This window comes from Microcaecilia unicolor, chromosome 2, assembly GCF_901765095.1.
Source record: "Microcaecilia unicolor chromosome 2, aMicUni1.1, whole genome shotgun sequence".
Lineage (NCBI taxonomy): Eukaryota > Metazoa > Chordata > Amphibia > Gymnophiona > Siphonopidae > Microcaecilia > Microcaecilia unicolor.
In genome coordinates this window covers 282,623,033-282,634,643 of record NC_044032.1, presented here as the reverse complement: position 1 = coordinate 282,634,643, position 11,611 = coordinate 282,623,033, and the positions used below count along the sequence as shown (strand labels likewise).

At 41.9% G+C, this 11,611-nt stretch overlaps 2 protein-coding genes across 2 annotated transcripts; both read left to right on the top strand.

The window, feature by feature from the left end:
- Window positions 1–1,077: 1,077 nt before the first annotated feature.
- LOC115462017 (taste receptor type 2 member 8-like) lies at window positions 1,078–2,118 on the top strand. Its single transcript, XM_030192065.1, has one exon. It carries the CDS (start codon window positions 1,078–1,080, stop codon window positions 2,116–2,118), a length of 1,041 nt encoding a protein of 346 aa, XP_030047925.1.
- An 8,038-nt stretch (window positions 2,119–10,156) lies between these two features.
- Window positions 10,157–11,167, top strand: LOC115462016 (taste receptor type 2 member 8-like). Its single transcript, XM_030192064.1, has one exon. It carries the CDS (start codon window positions 10,157–10,159, stop codon window positions 11,165–11,167), a length of 1,011 nt encoding a protein of 336 aa, XP_030047924.1.
- Window positions 11,168–11,611: the final 444 nt, after the last annotated feature.

Below are 11,611 nucleotides of genomic sequence, written 5' to 3'. Positions count from 1 at the left end.
GTGTGGGAGCGTCTTTTAGGCATGCACTGGGTTATTTTTTACCATGACTGGGAAAAAGGCAATTTTTAATGGGTCGGGAAATGGGTCTGCACTAATATTAAAATTAGCATGCGCCTATTTTCTGCCTGAGCTCTTACCGCCACCCATTGGCATAGTAGTAAGGGCTCACGTGCTACCCACACAGTAACTATGCAAGGCACGCCAGTGTGGGTGAGCTGCCAGTTACCACTGAGAATGTCCATGCGGTAGAAAATAGAAAATTAAATTATTTTCTACCGCGGGATTTAGTGGATGCCAAAATCGAAATTGCTGCAGGGCAAACATGCTACCACAGTGGTAGTGCCAATTAGGCGTGCACTACTTACGCAATTGCCCTCCCAAACCTTTGTAAAAGGGCCCCTTTATTTCTCTACCCATACATTGAACCCTTGACACTCTTCTCTGGATTAGGGATTTCCTACTCTCGTAAAAGTTCTCAAGGTCTTCACACCTAACTCAGATATTCAGCGCCAGTGCCTCTTTATGGTCCCCAGCACTAAAATATCTGGGGCTAATTCTGCTCGCAGCTCTCAGCATTTAAAAAGATGCTGACCACCTCAGGCTGAATATCTACCCTTGTATGTTTCAATATTATTATTATTATATATCCCAGGTGCTGTGATTGCAGTCTTTGTTGATTCATTAGATATTATGCAGTACAATATGGTAGTAGTATCCTTCCAGACAAGTCAATGCTTTATTCTCTACATTGATATTGTACTAAAAAAAGTTCCTCTGATTTGGAACATGACAGACTTTGTTTGTATAAGCTTTAGAACACTTGTTACATAATCCTTCTGACATTTGCATCTCATCACATAATTTCCTTATTGAAAACAAAATATGAAAACCTTGTCCCTGTTTCTAATTCTGTTCTCATCTTCTGCAGATTCTAACACACCAGCAGTCAGAGAGTGCAGGATTTGTCCATAAATCGAATCACTAGCAAGGTTTAAGGACTTTGAGATTGGTTCAACATGACTACTACATTTGTCATTACTCAGTGAACTGAGCTGTGATCATTAATTCTACCGAGAAATGACGTTGCTTCCATTTGAGATTGCGACACTGATCATCATTGCTGCTCTCACAGTGTTGGGAAGTGCAGCCAACTCTTTCATTGTGGTTGTGAACTGCATTGAGTGGGTGAAGACCAGACAACTGAACTCCAATGACATTATCCTGACAGGTCTGGGCGTAGTTAGATTCTTCTTCCAGTGGACAGTAATGTTGCATAGGATAATAGCTATGATTTATCCAAATTTGTTTACTCTGGCAAAGTTTGTAAATGTGATTTATGCTATATGGACATGTTTAGATTATGCTAACATCTGGTTTTCTACCTTGCTTAGCATTTTCTATTGGGTCAAAATTCCCAACCAAAGACATCACATCTTTATTTTTCTGAAACTGAAGATCTCTCTGATAGTACCCTGGTTGCTCCTGGGCTCCATGCTGGCATCTTTGGTCACCGGTATTCCTGTAATCTGGTCAGTCAAAAACTCCTACATTAACTACACCATAAATCTCTCCTCAACCAACAGCATGGTCACCAATTGCTCATTATCCTGGAACTTGTGTGAGGAACATCAAAGTAACTCTACCAAAGACATTTTACCAAAGATGTCTTTACAAAGAGTTTTAGTGCCATACATTTATCCTGACCTGGTGCCCATGTTATGCATTGGATACTCACTTCCTTTCTTCATTTCCTGTGTGGCACTACTTCTGCTGATCAGATCCCTGTGGGGTCACACCTGGCACAGAAAAGGCAACAATTGTAATCCTAGTCTTGAGGTGTATTTCACTGCCATTAAAGTCATTGTTTCCTTCTTGCTCCTCTATACTTTAAATTTTATATGCATTATCTTGAGAATATTAGGTTTTTACGATGCGGAAAGTCCATGGTTTAGTGCTTTTTCAGTTGCACATGTTGCCTACCCCTCTCTGCACTCTGTGATCCTGATTCTGTACAATCCTAAGCTCAAGCAAATCCTAGAAAGAATTTTCCTTCATGCAGAGGTCCATTCAGGAGGGGATATCAGCTATAATTATCAATTGAATATAAGGACAAAATAATTCTTCCTGCTTTGTTATAATTTCCTTCAAACAAGTGACATAGATAAGCATACAACATGACATCTGCTAGACATCACAGAAAGTAATATGACACTTTGCTAGTTCAACTTGATGTTGGAGTTGTAAAAAATGGTTTAAATTGGCAGAACATTGATAAATATTAATTTTAAAGAGTGTTGTGGAAATGTATTTAATCATTTTAAGGGTTATTTCCTATAATGTAGTGAATTGTGTGCAAAAACAATAAAAGTAAAAAGGATTACTCAAAGCATGCATATTGAGGATATGTGTCTCATTGATTAGCACCTTAGACAAATCTCCTTGCTTTGGGTAATGAGAATGATGTAGGACAGCCAGAACAAGGTGATTTCTCTTTTGCTCTGTCCTGCTGCACACTAGTGGAAAAGCTCCTGCTCCACTTTCCTCTTAGTAGCAGATCTTGAGCAGATTCAAATACACTTAGAGCCATTTTAGATAAGTTGTACAAGTAAGAATATATCGGCTGATATTTAGCCGGTGAGTATTTTTTTTTATGGTAATTGTCGCCAGCTAGATTAACCCTGGATATTTAGTGCCAGACCATGTCAGGACCTACACTGAATATCTGGGGCTAATTTACATTGAAGGAACCCACATAACCACTGCCCTGGATGCTGGTGCCTATATGGGTACCGGCTGATATTCAGCCAGGGGTCGCATAAGAAAGTTATGCAGGCCCCAGCTGAATAACAACTGGGACCCGCATAACGTTTTGAGTTTAAAAGCCCTCCCAATCTCTCTCCTGGACTCAATAGCTCCCCTTCTTTCTACCCTCATCCCATGGGCATCAACACCCCTCCTGTCACGATCGTGCCCATGTTTCAGGCTCTCAGTCATCTCGCCACCTGGTGGCAAGACCTGGTGGCTGCATTGGACTGTCTGTGTGCTGTTTCCCATGTTCCAGAAGTCATGCCAGTCCGGTCCAGATCTTCCAGCCTCCCAGACTATCTTGGGATTCTTGGAACTTAGCAGCACCCTTACCTGGTGAGCTCCCTTGTATGTGGCCTTTATTAGCCACCTGGAAGTTTCTGCCTTTGCATCGCCTAAGGCCCTGGTATGTTGGTGCTTGTGCACTTCTGCCTAGTCCAGTTTATTGTCTGAGATTCTTGCCTGATTCTAGTCTAGTCTTGGTGTAGTTTTTCTTGTACTGTATTACTTGTTCCCAGTCTTGTTTCTTGTTTGTATTTCTTTGTCTAGTTCTTGGTTGTGTTTCTTATTCAGTGGCTGCCTGGCAACTTTCAGTTCTGTCTCTTGTCTGTCAGTGTTTGTTCCCTGTTTCTGTGGCTGCTTGCAGCTTTTATTTCCCGTCCTTTAGCTTGTCCATTTCCAGCTTTGTGTGGTTTTGTCTGTCTTTGAGTCCTGGCCCAGTTTCCTGCCTTGCTGTCCATGTTTATTCCTTTCCCCTCTGACCCTCAGTCCCTCTTCAGCCTAGTTGGTATCCAGCTCCTGCCCTGTCCTGTAAGTCCTGCCGGCCGCCCGCAGCCAGGGGCTCAATTCCTGGGGAAGGGCGGCTAAGTGCAGGTGAAGTCTAGCTGTTCCTGTCAGAGTCCTGTCTTGTCCCTAGTGTGGGGTGGTTTTGCCTGCCACTGCCGCTCCTCGGCAGTGGTCCAAGGGCTCACGAATCTAGTTCCTGCCTTGAGAACCTACCTCCCCTCCCCTTCCCTCTTAAATGTGTCCTCTTCCCTACCCTCCTGAGATCTAGAAAGCCCCCTGGTGGACCTAGTGGGGTCCTTGAGGGCATGAGCAAAGCCCTCTTGCTTCTGCCCCTTGCGGCTGCACTTGCAAAATGGCTACTGTGACATCTCATGGCAGTTTGTGGTACTTTGCATAGTACCTCGAGCTGCTACAAGAGGTCAAGACAGCTACTTTGCAATGCAGCCACCAGGGACAGGAGTAAGGGGGCTTCACTCCTGCCCACCCCATTACGGACTGATTTAGAGGCGTAATTTCAAAGCACTTGGACTTACAAAGTTACATATAGGGGCGTAATCGAATGGGGCGCCCAAGTTTTCCTGAGGACGACCTCATAGGGCGTCCCCACGAAGGGGCGGGGAAACACGTACTATCAAAACAAGATGGGCGCCCATCTTTCGTTTTGATAATATGGTCAGGGACTCCCAAATCTCAACATTTATGTCGACCTTAGAGGTAGTCATCCTTAGAGATGGTCGTCCCCGGTTTTTGGCAATAATGGAAACCAAGGACGCCCATCTCAGAAATGACCAAATCCAAGCCATTTAGTCGTGGGAGGAGCCAACATTCGTAGAGCACTGGTCCCCCTGACATGCCAGGACACCAACCCTATGGGGCACTGCAGTGGACTTCAGAAATTGCTCCCAGGTTCATAGCTCCCTTACCTTGTGTGCTTTGCCCCCCAACCCCGCCCCAAAACCCACAACTGCACACCACTACCATAGCCCTAAGGGGTGAAGGGGGGCACCTACATGTGGGTACAGTGCATTTCTGGTGGGTTTTGAAGGGCTCACATTTACCACCACAAGTGTAACAGGTAGGGGGGGATGGGCCTGAGTCCGCCTGCCTGAAGTGCACTGCACCCACTAAAACTGCTCCAGGGACCTGCATACTGCTGTCAGGGAGCTGGGTATGACATTTGAGGCTGGCAAAAAATATTTAAAACGTTTTTTTTCAGGGTGGGAGGGGGTTAGTCACCACTGGGGGAGTCAGGGGAGGTCTTCCCCGATTACCTCCTGTGGTCATCTGGTCAGTTTGGGCACCTTTTGAGGCTTGATCATAAGAAAAAAATGGACCAAGTAAAGTCGCCCAATTGCTCGTTAGGGACACCCTTCTTTTTTCCATTGTTAGTCGAGGATGCCCACATGTTAGGTATGCTCCAGTCCTGCCTTCGCTATGCTTCCGACACACCCTCATGAACTTTGGTCGTCCCTGTGACGGAAAGCAGTTGAGGACGCCCAAAATTGGCTTTCGATTATACCAATTTGGGTGACCCTGTGTCGAAAGATGGGCGCCCTTCTCTTTCAAAACTAAGCCTGCTAGTAACCTACGGAACTTTGTAAGTCCAAGCACTTTAAAAATGAGCCCCTAAATGACTGACTGACTGAATTAATGACTAACTGACTTATTGACTGAGTGAATTAATGACTGACTGACTGATTGACTGAATGGCTGATTTAGTGACTTCCTTAATAATTATCTGTCTGATTGAGTTAATCACTGACTGACTGACATAATGACTGACTGACTGAATTAATAACTGACTGACATAATTACTGAATGACTAAAAGACTTAATGACTGAGGTTACTGAATACATTAATGGTTGAATAACTGATTAATGGCAGCCTAACTGACTGACTATTGAATGACTGACTGACTTCGTCACTTGGTAAATTAACTACTGAAATACAATTACTAACTGAATGACTTAATGTCTTACTGATTGACTGTTTTTACGACTGACTGACTGAATGGCACAGTAAATGACTGACTGACTATCCGTCTGAGTGAGTTTATGACTGACTGACTGACTTAAAGACTGACTGACTTAGACTTGGACTGACTAATTTAACGTCTGACTTAGTGACTGACACACCTAATGACTAACTGACTGACGTAATTACTGATTGATTGATTGAATGATTGACTTATTGAATGACTGGCTGACTAACTTAATAATTTACTGACTTACTCACTGACTGATTGACTTAAACACTGACTGATGTACTGACTTACTTATTGACTGTTTTAATTACTGACTAACAGTGTGTTTTAAGCCTGTAAAATGTATTGGATATTTTCCTGCATTATGTTCTGAAGTGTATTTCTCCTATTTGGCCAGCAGATGGTGCATTTTTATGCTTAAAGCTGTTACAAAGGACTGACTTTTAGTTGGCACACAGATAGGAAGTGCCTGTAGTGATGTAACCGGTTTTTATTTGAAACTTGACTGTTATGGGCTCTGATTACCCAGCAGTGGTTGGCTATTGCTTCAGTCTTAGCCCGGGCAGAAAGAGAGACAGATCTCTTTGCTGAGGTTCTGTGAACAGTTATATATCCTGACCTTCCCAGGTACTGTTTAGCCAGTATATAGATGTTTAGTTAGTGTTATAATTGATCCATATTTCAGTTACCTGTTATTGTTTGCTAATTGCACATTTTTGTCCACTGTTCCAAGTTCTGAGAATAAACACATTTGTTTGTTTGTTGTGTCTGCCTGGACTGATAAAGAATCCTGGTGATTTGTGTACTGGATCTGTGAGTGCTTTCTCAGAATTGTGGGACCACTGGGAGTGTGGTTCTAGTAACCTAGAAATCATTGGGGATAATTTGGTAGTGGGAAACTTGCTCAGAGATGGTTGTGATCCAGTCAGTGGAAGGAGGGTGCTAGTGTAGAGCACAAGGAGCAGGTGCAGGTGGACCTGAGCTGTGCTGGGTATAGACCCTCTAGGTGGCTGCAGGGTAACCTCAGGCTTGTGACTAGGTGTTTTGTGACAGGGGGAATTCTATATATAATGCCTAAAACATGACCTAAAGGAAATCACCAACGAAATCACCCAAAGCTTCCAAATCATACACTCCTGGGCGGATGCATTTCAGCTAAAACTCAACGCAGTAAAAACACAATGTCTTATACTCACCTCACAACACAACACAAATAAATTCACCACCATAACCACCCCAAACGTCTCCCTTCCTGTCTCAATCTGAAAATCCTGGGAGTTACCATGGATCGAAATCTCACAATTGAAAATCACGCGAAGAATACAACTAAGAAAATGTTCCACTCCATGTGGAAACTCAAAAGAGTAAAACCCTTCTTCCCAAGGGCCATTTTTCGGAACCTGGTACAGTCAATGCTATTAAGTTACCTGGACTACTGCAATGCACTCTACGCTGGCTGTAAAGAACAGATCATCAAAAAACTTCAAACAGCCCAGAATACCGCAGCCAGACTCATATTTGGAAAAACAAAATTTGAAAGTGCAAAACCCTTAAGAAAGAAATTACACTGGCTCCCAATCAAAGAATGTATCGTGTTCAAGATCTGCACGATTGTTCACAAAATCATTTACGGAGATGCCCCGACCTACATGCTAGACCTAGTGGACCTACCACCCAGAAATGCTAAAAGATCTTCTTGCACCTTTCTCAACCTACACTTCCCCAGCTGTAAAGGATTAAAATACAGACTAACACATGCGACCAGCTTTTCCTAAATGAACACACAGCTGTGGAATGCACTACCAACACACTTGAAAACGATCAACGAATTAACTAACTTCCGCAAATCTCTCAAAACTTATCTCTTTAACAAAGCCTACCATGACAATCCATAACTAACTATTACACTACACCCACCCACCTTTATTCAGAATGTCTCGTTCTATAACTGCTTGACCAGATCCTCTTGTTTTATTTGATTTCTTTGTAACACCAATTGTATTCTTTACCCGGTATGGCGATGCCATAACAGGTCTTTGAAAGCCACATTGAGCCTGCAAATAGGTGGGAAAATGTGGGATACAAGTGCAATAAATAAATAAATAATAAATAAAAAATCATCACATAAAAAAGCACTATTCTATAAGTCATGCTTAAAGTTAGGCATGGTTTATAGAACAGCACTTAGGTGCTGGGGTTGTGAGTAAATTTAGGCATGGCCATTTAAAACAATAAAAATGTGGTGCAAATAACCATGCCTAAATTTATGCATTGTGCCCCAATTATGAACATAACACAAAACCATGCCTATGCTCTTCCTTGAAATGCCCATGACCCTTCCATTTCCATGCCCCCTTTTTTGAGTCATGAGTAAAATTTAGTCTGAGAAGAAAATATACTTTGAGACTCATATTCAAAGCACTTAGACTTTCAGAGTTCCATAGATTACTATGAGGGGCCATTTCAGAAGAAAACAACACCCAAAAAGTGTCATAAAGCAGCATTTGGATAAATTTCTCTCAAAGCGTCCAAATCAGTATTTTTGAAATCCATTTTACAGACATTTTATCTATGTAATTTGTCTGCAGTGCATCCAAATCACAAGTGGGTGTGCTGGGGGCGGGATAGGGCATTCCTAACACTTGGACATTTTATAGCCATAATGGAACAATATAAAAACATCAAGGGCTAAAACTTCAATGTTTTGATCTAGACCTTTTCTTTTGTTTTTTTAGAATAAATAAGGTACAAAAAGGTGCCCTAAATGACTAGATGACTACTGGAAGGATTCAGGGATGACCCCCCCCCCCTCCCCTTCTTCTCTCAGTGGCCACTGACCCCCTTCCACCTCCCAAAGATGTGAATAAAAATAGTACTTACCAGTCTCTATGACCGCTTCAGTTGTTATAGCCAGTCGGTGGAGTGCACTGTAGAGAGGGGGACCCAGGCCCATATCACACTCTTCTTGTTTGTGGTGGAAAGTGTGAGCACTCCTACACTCACCAAAAACCCACTGAACCCACATATAGGTGACCCCTTGACCCATATGGGCTATTGTAGTGGTTTACAGTTGGGAGTGATGGGTTTTGGAGGGCTCTGCAGTCAAGATAAGGGAGCAATTGTAAGATGTGTACCTGGGAGCTTTTATATAAAGTCCACAGCAGTGTCCCCTGGGGTGCCCCATTACTCTCCTGGGATGTCTGTACAGCCAGTCTACTAAGAATGCTGGATCCTACTACATCCTGATGGCTTGATTTTCTTTTTTTTTTAATTGCTATATAATTATGAATACAAACATAAATAACCATGCATAACACCACTTGTACAGAAAAGTGATTAAATCCATACATCATAAATCAAAAGGAAAAATCACAAAGTACCAGAAACTCTGGAATCAAGAATTTAAACACTAACGTCCATTATATGTAGGGGTAAGGTACATCACTTAAACTAAAGAAATATTATAAATAGATAAAGAAAAAGCTAGGTTGATGAGTACAGATAATTTTCCAAGTAAATTCTATGCCAAGAATTATTCTAATTATTAAGGTTATTATTAACCTTTTTATTAGCAGCCAGGAAGCTGGATAATTAAACCAGATTTTAAAAAGCATACTTGATAGACCTGTACTTAACAATACATTTACAGGGAAATTTCAAAAAGAAAAGTGCTCCCAACAGGAGTATGGCAGGTCTCATCAGTAAAAAGTCTCTTCTATGCTTCTTAGTCTCCCTCTAGAGGTCTACATACATCCTTTAGCGCAGTGGCGTAACGAGGCCGGGACGGTGAGGCGGTCCGCCTTGAGTGCGTGCTGCAGGAGGGGTGCAGGGAGCAGCCATGTGGCTGTTGGCTCTGCTGGTTTCCTGCTCCCTCTGCTGTTACTTCCTGTTCCGGGGCAGAGGGAGCAGGAAACCAGCCGAGCAGACAGCCACATGGCTGCTCCCAGCACCCCAGCAGGTAAGAAGACTACACCCAGGGGAGGCATGGAGGTGATGTACTAGACGGGGGATGGTGATGCGTTGTAAGTTGTAAGCTCTTTCAATTCTGAGTCAGAGGTTTCCAAAAACTGTGAAAATTTTAAAGACATCGCACCCATATCAGGTTGTTTTCCACATTCTGTTTTCTTCTTAGTTAAGGGCAAATAATACATTTCTGTAATCGGTCGCAAAGATTATTTCGACAACTTCAGAATTTCAGTTGTACAATATGGTAGTAGTATCCTTCCAGACAACTCAATGTTTTATGCTCTACATTGATATTGTACTGAAAAAGTTCCTCTGATTTGGAACATGACAGACTTTGTTTGTACAAGCTTTAGAGCAGTTGGTACATAATCCTTCTGACATTTGCATCTCATCACATAATTTCCTTATTGAAAACAAAATATGAAAACCTTCTCCCTGTTCCTAATTCTGTTCTTATCTTCTGCAGATTCTAACACACCAGCAGTCAGAGAGTGCAGGATTTGTCCATTAATCGAATCACTACAAGGTTTAAGGACTTTGAGATTGGTTCAACATGACTACTACATTTGGCATTACTCAGCGAACTGAGCTGTGATCATTAATTCTACCGAGAAATGATGTTGCTTCCATTTGAGATTGCGGCACTGATCATCATTGCTGCTCTCACAGTGTTGGGAAGTGCAGCCAACTCTTTCATTGTGGTTGTGAACTGCATTGACTGGGTGAAGACCAGACAACTGAACTCCAATGACATTATCTTGACAAGTCTGGGCATAGTTAGATTCTTCTTCCAGTGGACAGTAATGCTGCATAGGATCATACTTATGATTTATCCAAACCTGTTTACACTGGCAGAGTTTCGTAATGTGATTTACATCATTTGGACATGTTTAGATTATGCTAATATATGGTTTGCTGCCTTGCTTAGCATTTTTTATTGTGTCAAGATTCCCAACCAGAGACATCCCATCTTTATTTTTCTGAAACTGAAGATCCCTCAGATAATACCCTGGTTGCTCCTGGGCTCCATGCTGGCATCTTTGGTCAACGGTATTCCTGTAATCTGGTTAGTCAAAAACTCCCACAGTAACTCAACCATGAATCTCTCCTCAAACAGCATGGTCACCAATTGCTCATTATCCTGGAACTTGTGTGAGGATCACCAAAGTAACTCCACCAAAGATACTTCACCAAATATTGCTTCAAAACTAGATTTACTGTTGGACAGTTATTATACTTATGGGGTGCCCATGTTATGCATTGGATACTCACTTCCTTTCTTCATATTCTGTGTGGCACTTCTTCTACTGATCAGATCTCTGTGGGGTCACACCTGGCACAGAAAAGGCAACAACTGTAATCCTAGTCTTGAGGTGTATTTCACTGCCATTAAAATCATGGTTTCCTTCTTATTCCTTTATATTTCTAATTTCATATGCATTATCTTGAGAATATCAGGCTTGGTCAATGTGAAAAGTCCATGGTTTAGTGTTGTTTCAGTTGTGCATGTTGCCTACCCATCTCTGCACTCTGTGATCCTGATTCTAAGCAATTCCAAGCTCAGGCAAGTCTTAAAAAGGAAGTTCCTTCATGCAGAGGTCCATTCAGGAGGGGATATCAACTAAAATTACCAATTGGCGACAAGGGCAAAATAATTCTTCCTGCTTTGTTATAATTTCCTTCAAGCAAGTGACATAGATAAACATACAACATGACATCTGCTAGACATCACAGAAAGTAATATGACACTTTGCTAGTTCAACTTGATGTTGGAGTTGTAAAAAAATGGTTTAAATTGGCAGAACATTGATAAATATTAATTTTAAAGAGTGTTGTGGAAATGTATTTAATCATTTTAAGGGTTATTTCCTATAATGTAGTGAATTGTGTGCAAAAACAATAAAAGTAAAAAGGATTACTCAAAGCATGCATATTGAGGATATGTGTCTCATTGATTAGCACCTTAGGCAAATCTCCTTGCTTTGGGTAATGAGAATGATGTAGGACACCCAGAACAAGGTGATTTCTCTTTTGCTCTGTCCTGCTGCACACTAGTGGAAAAGCTTCCT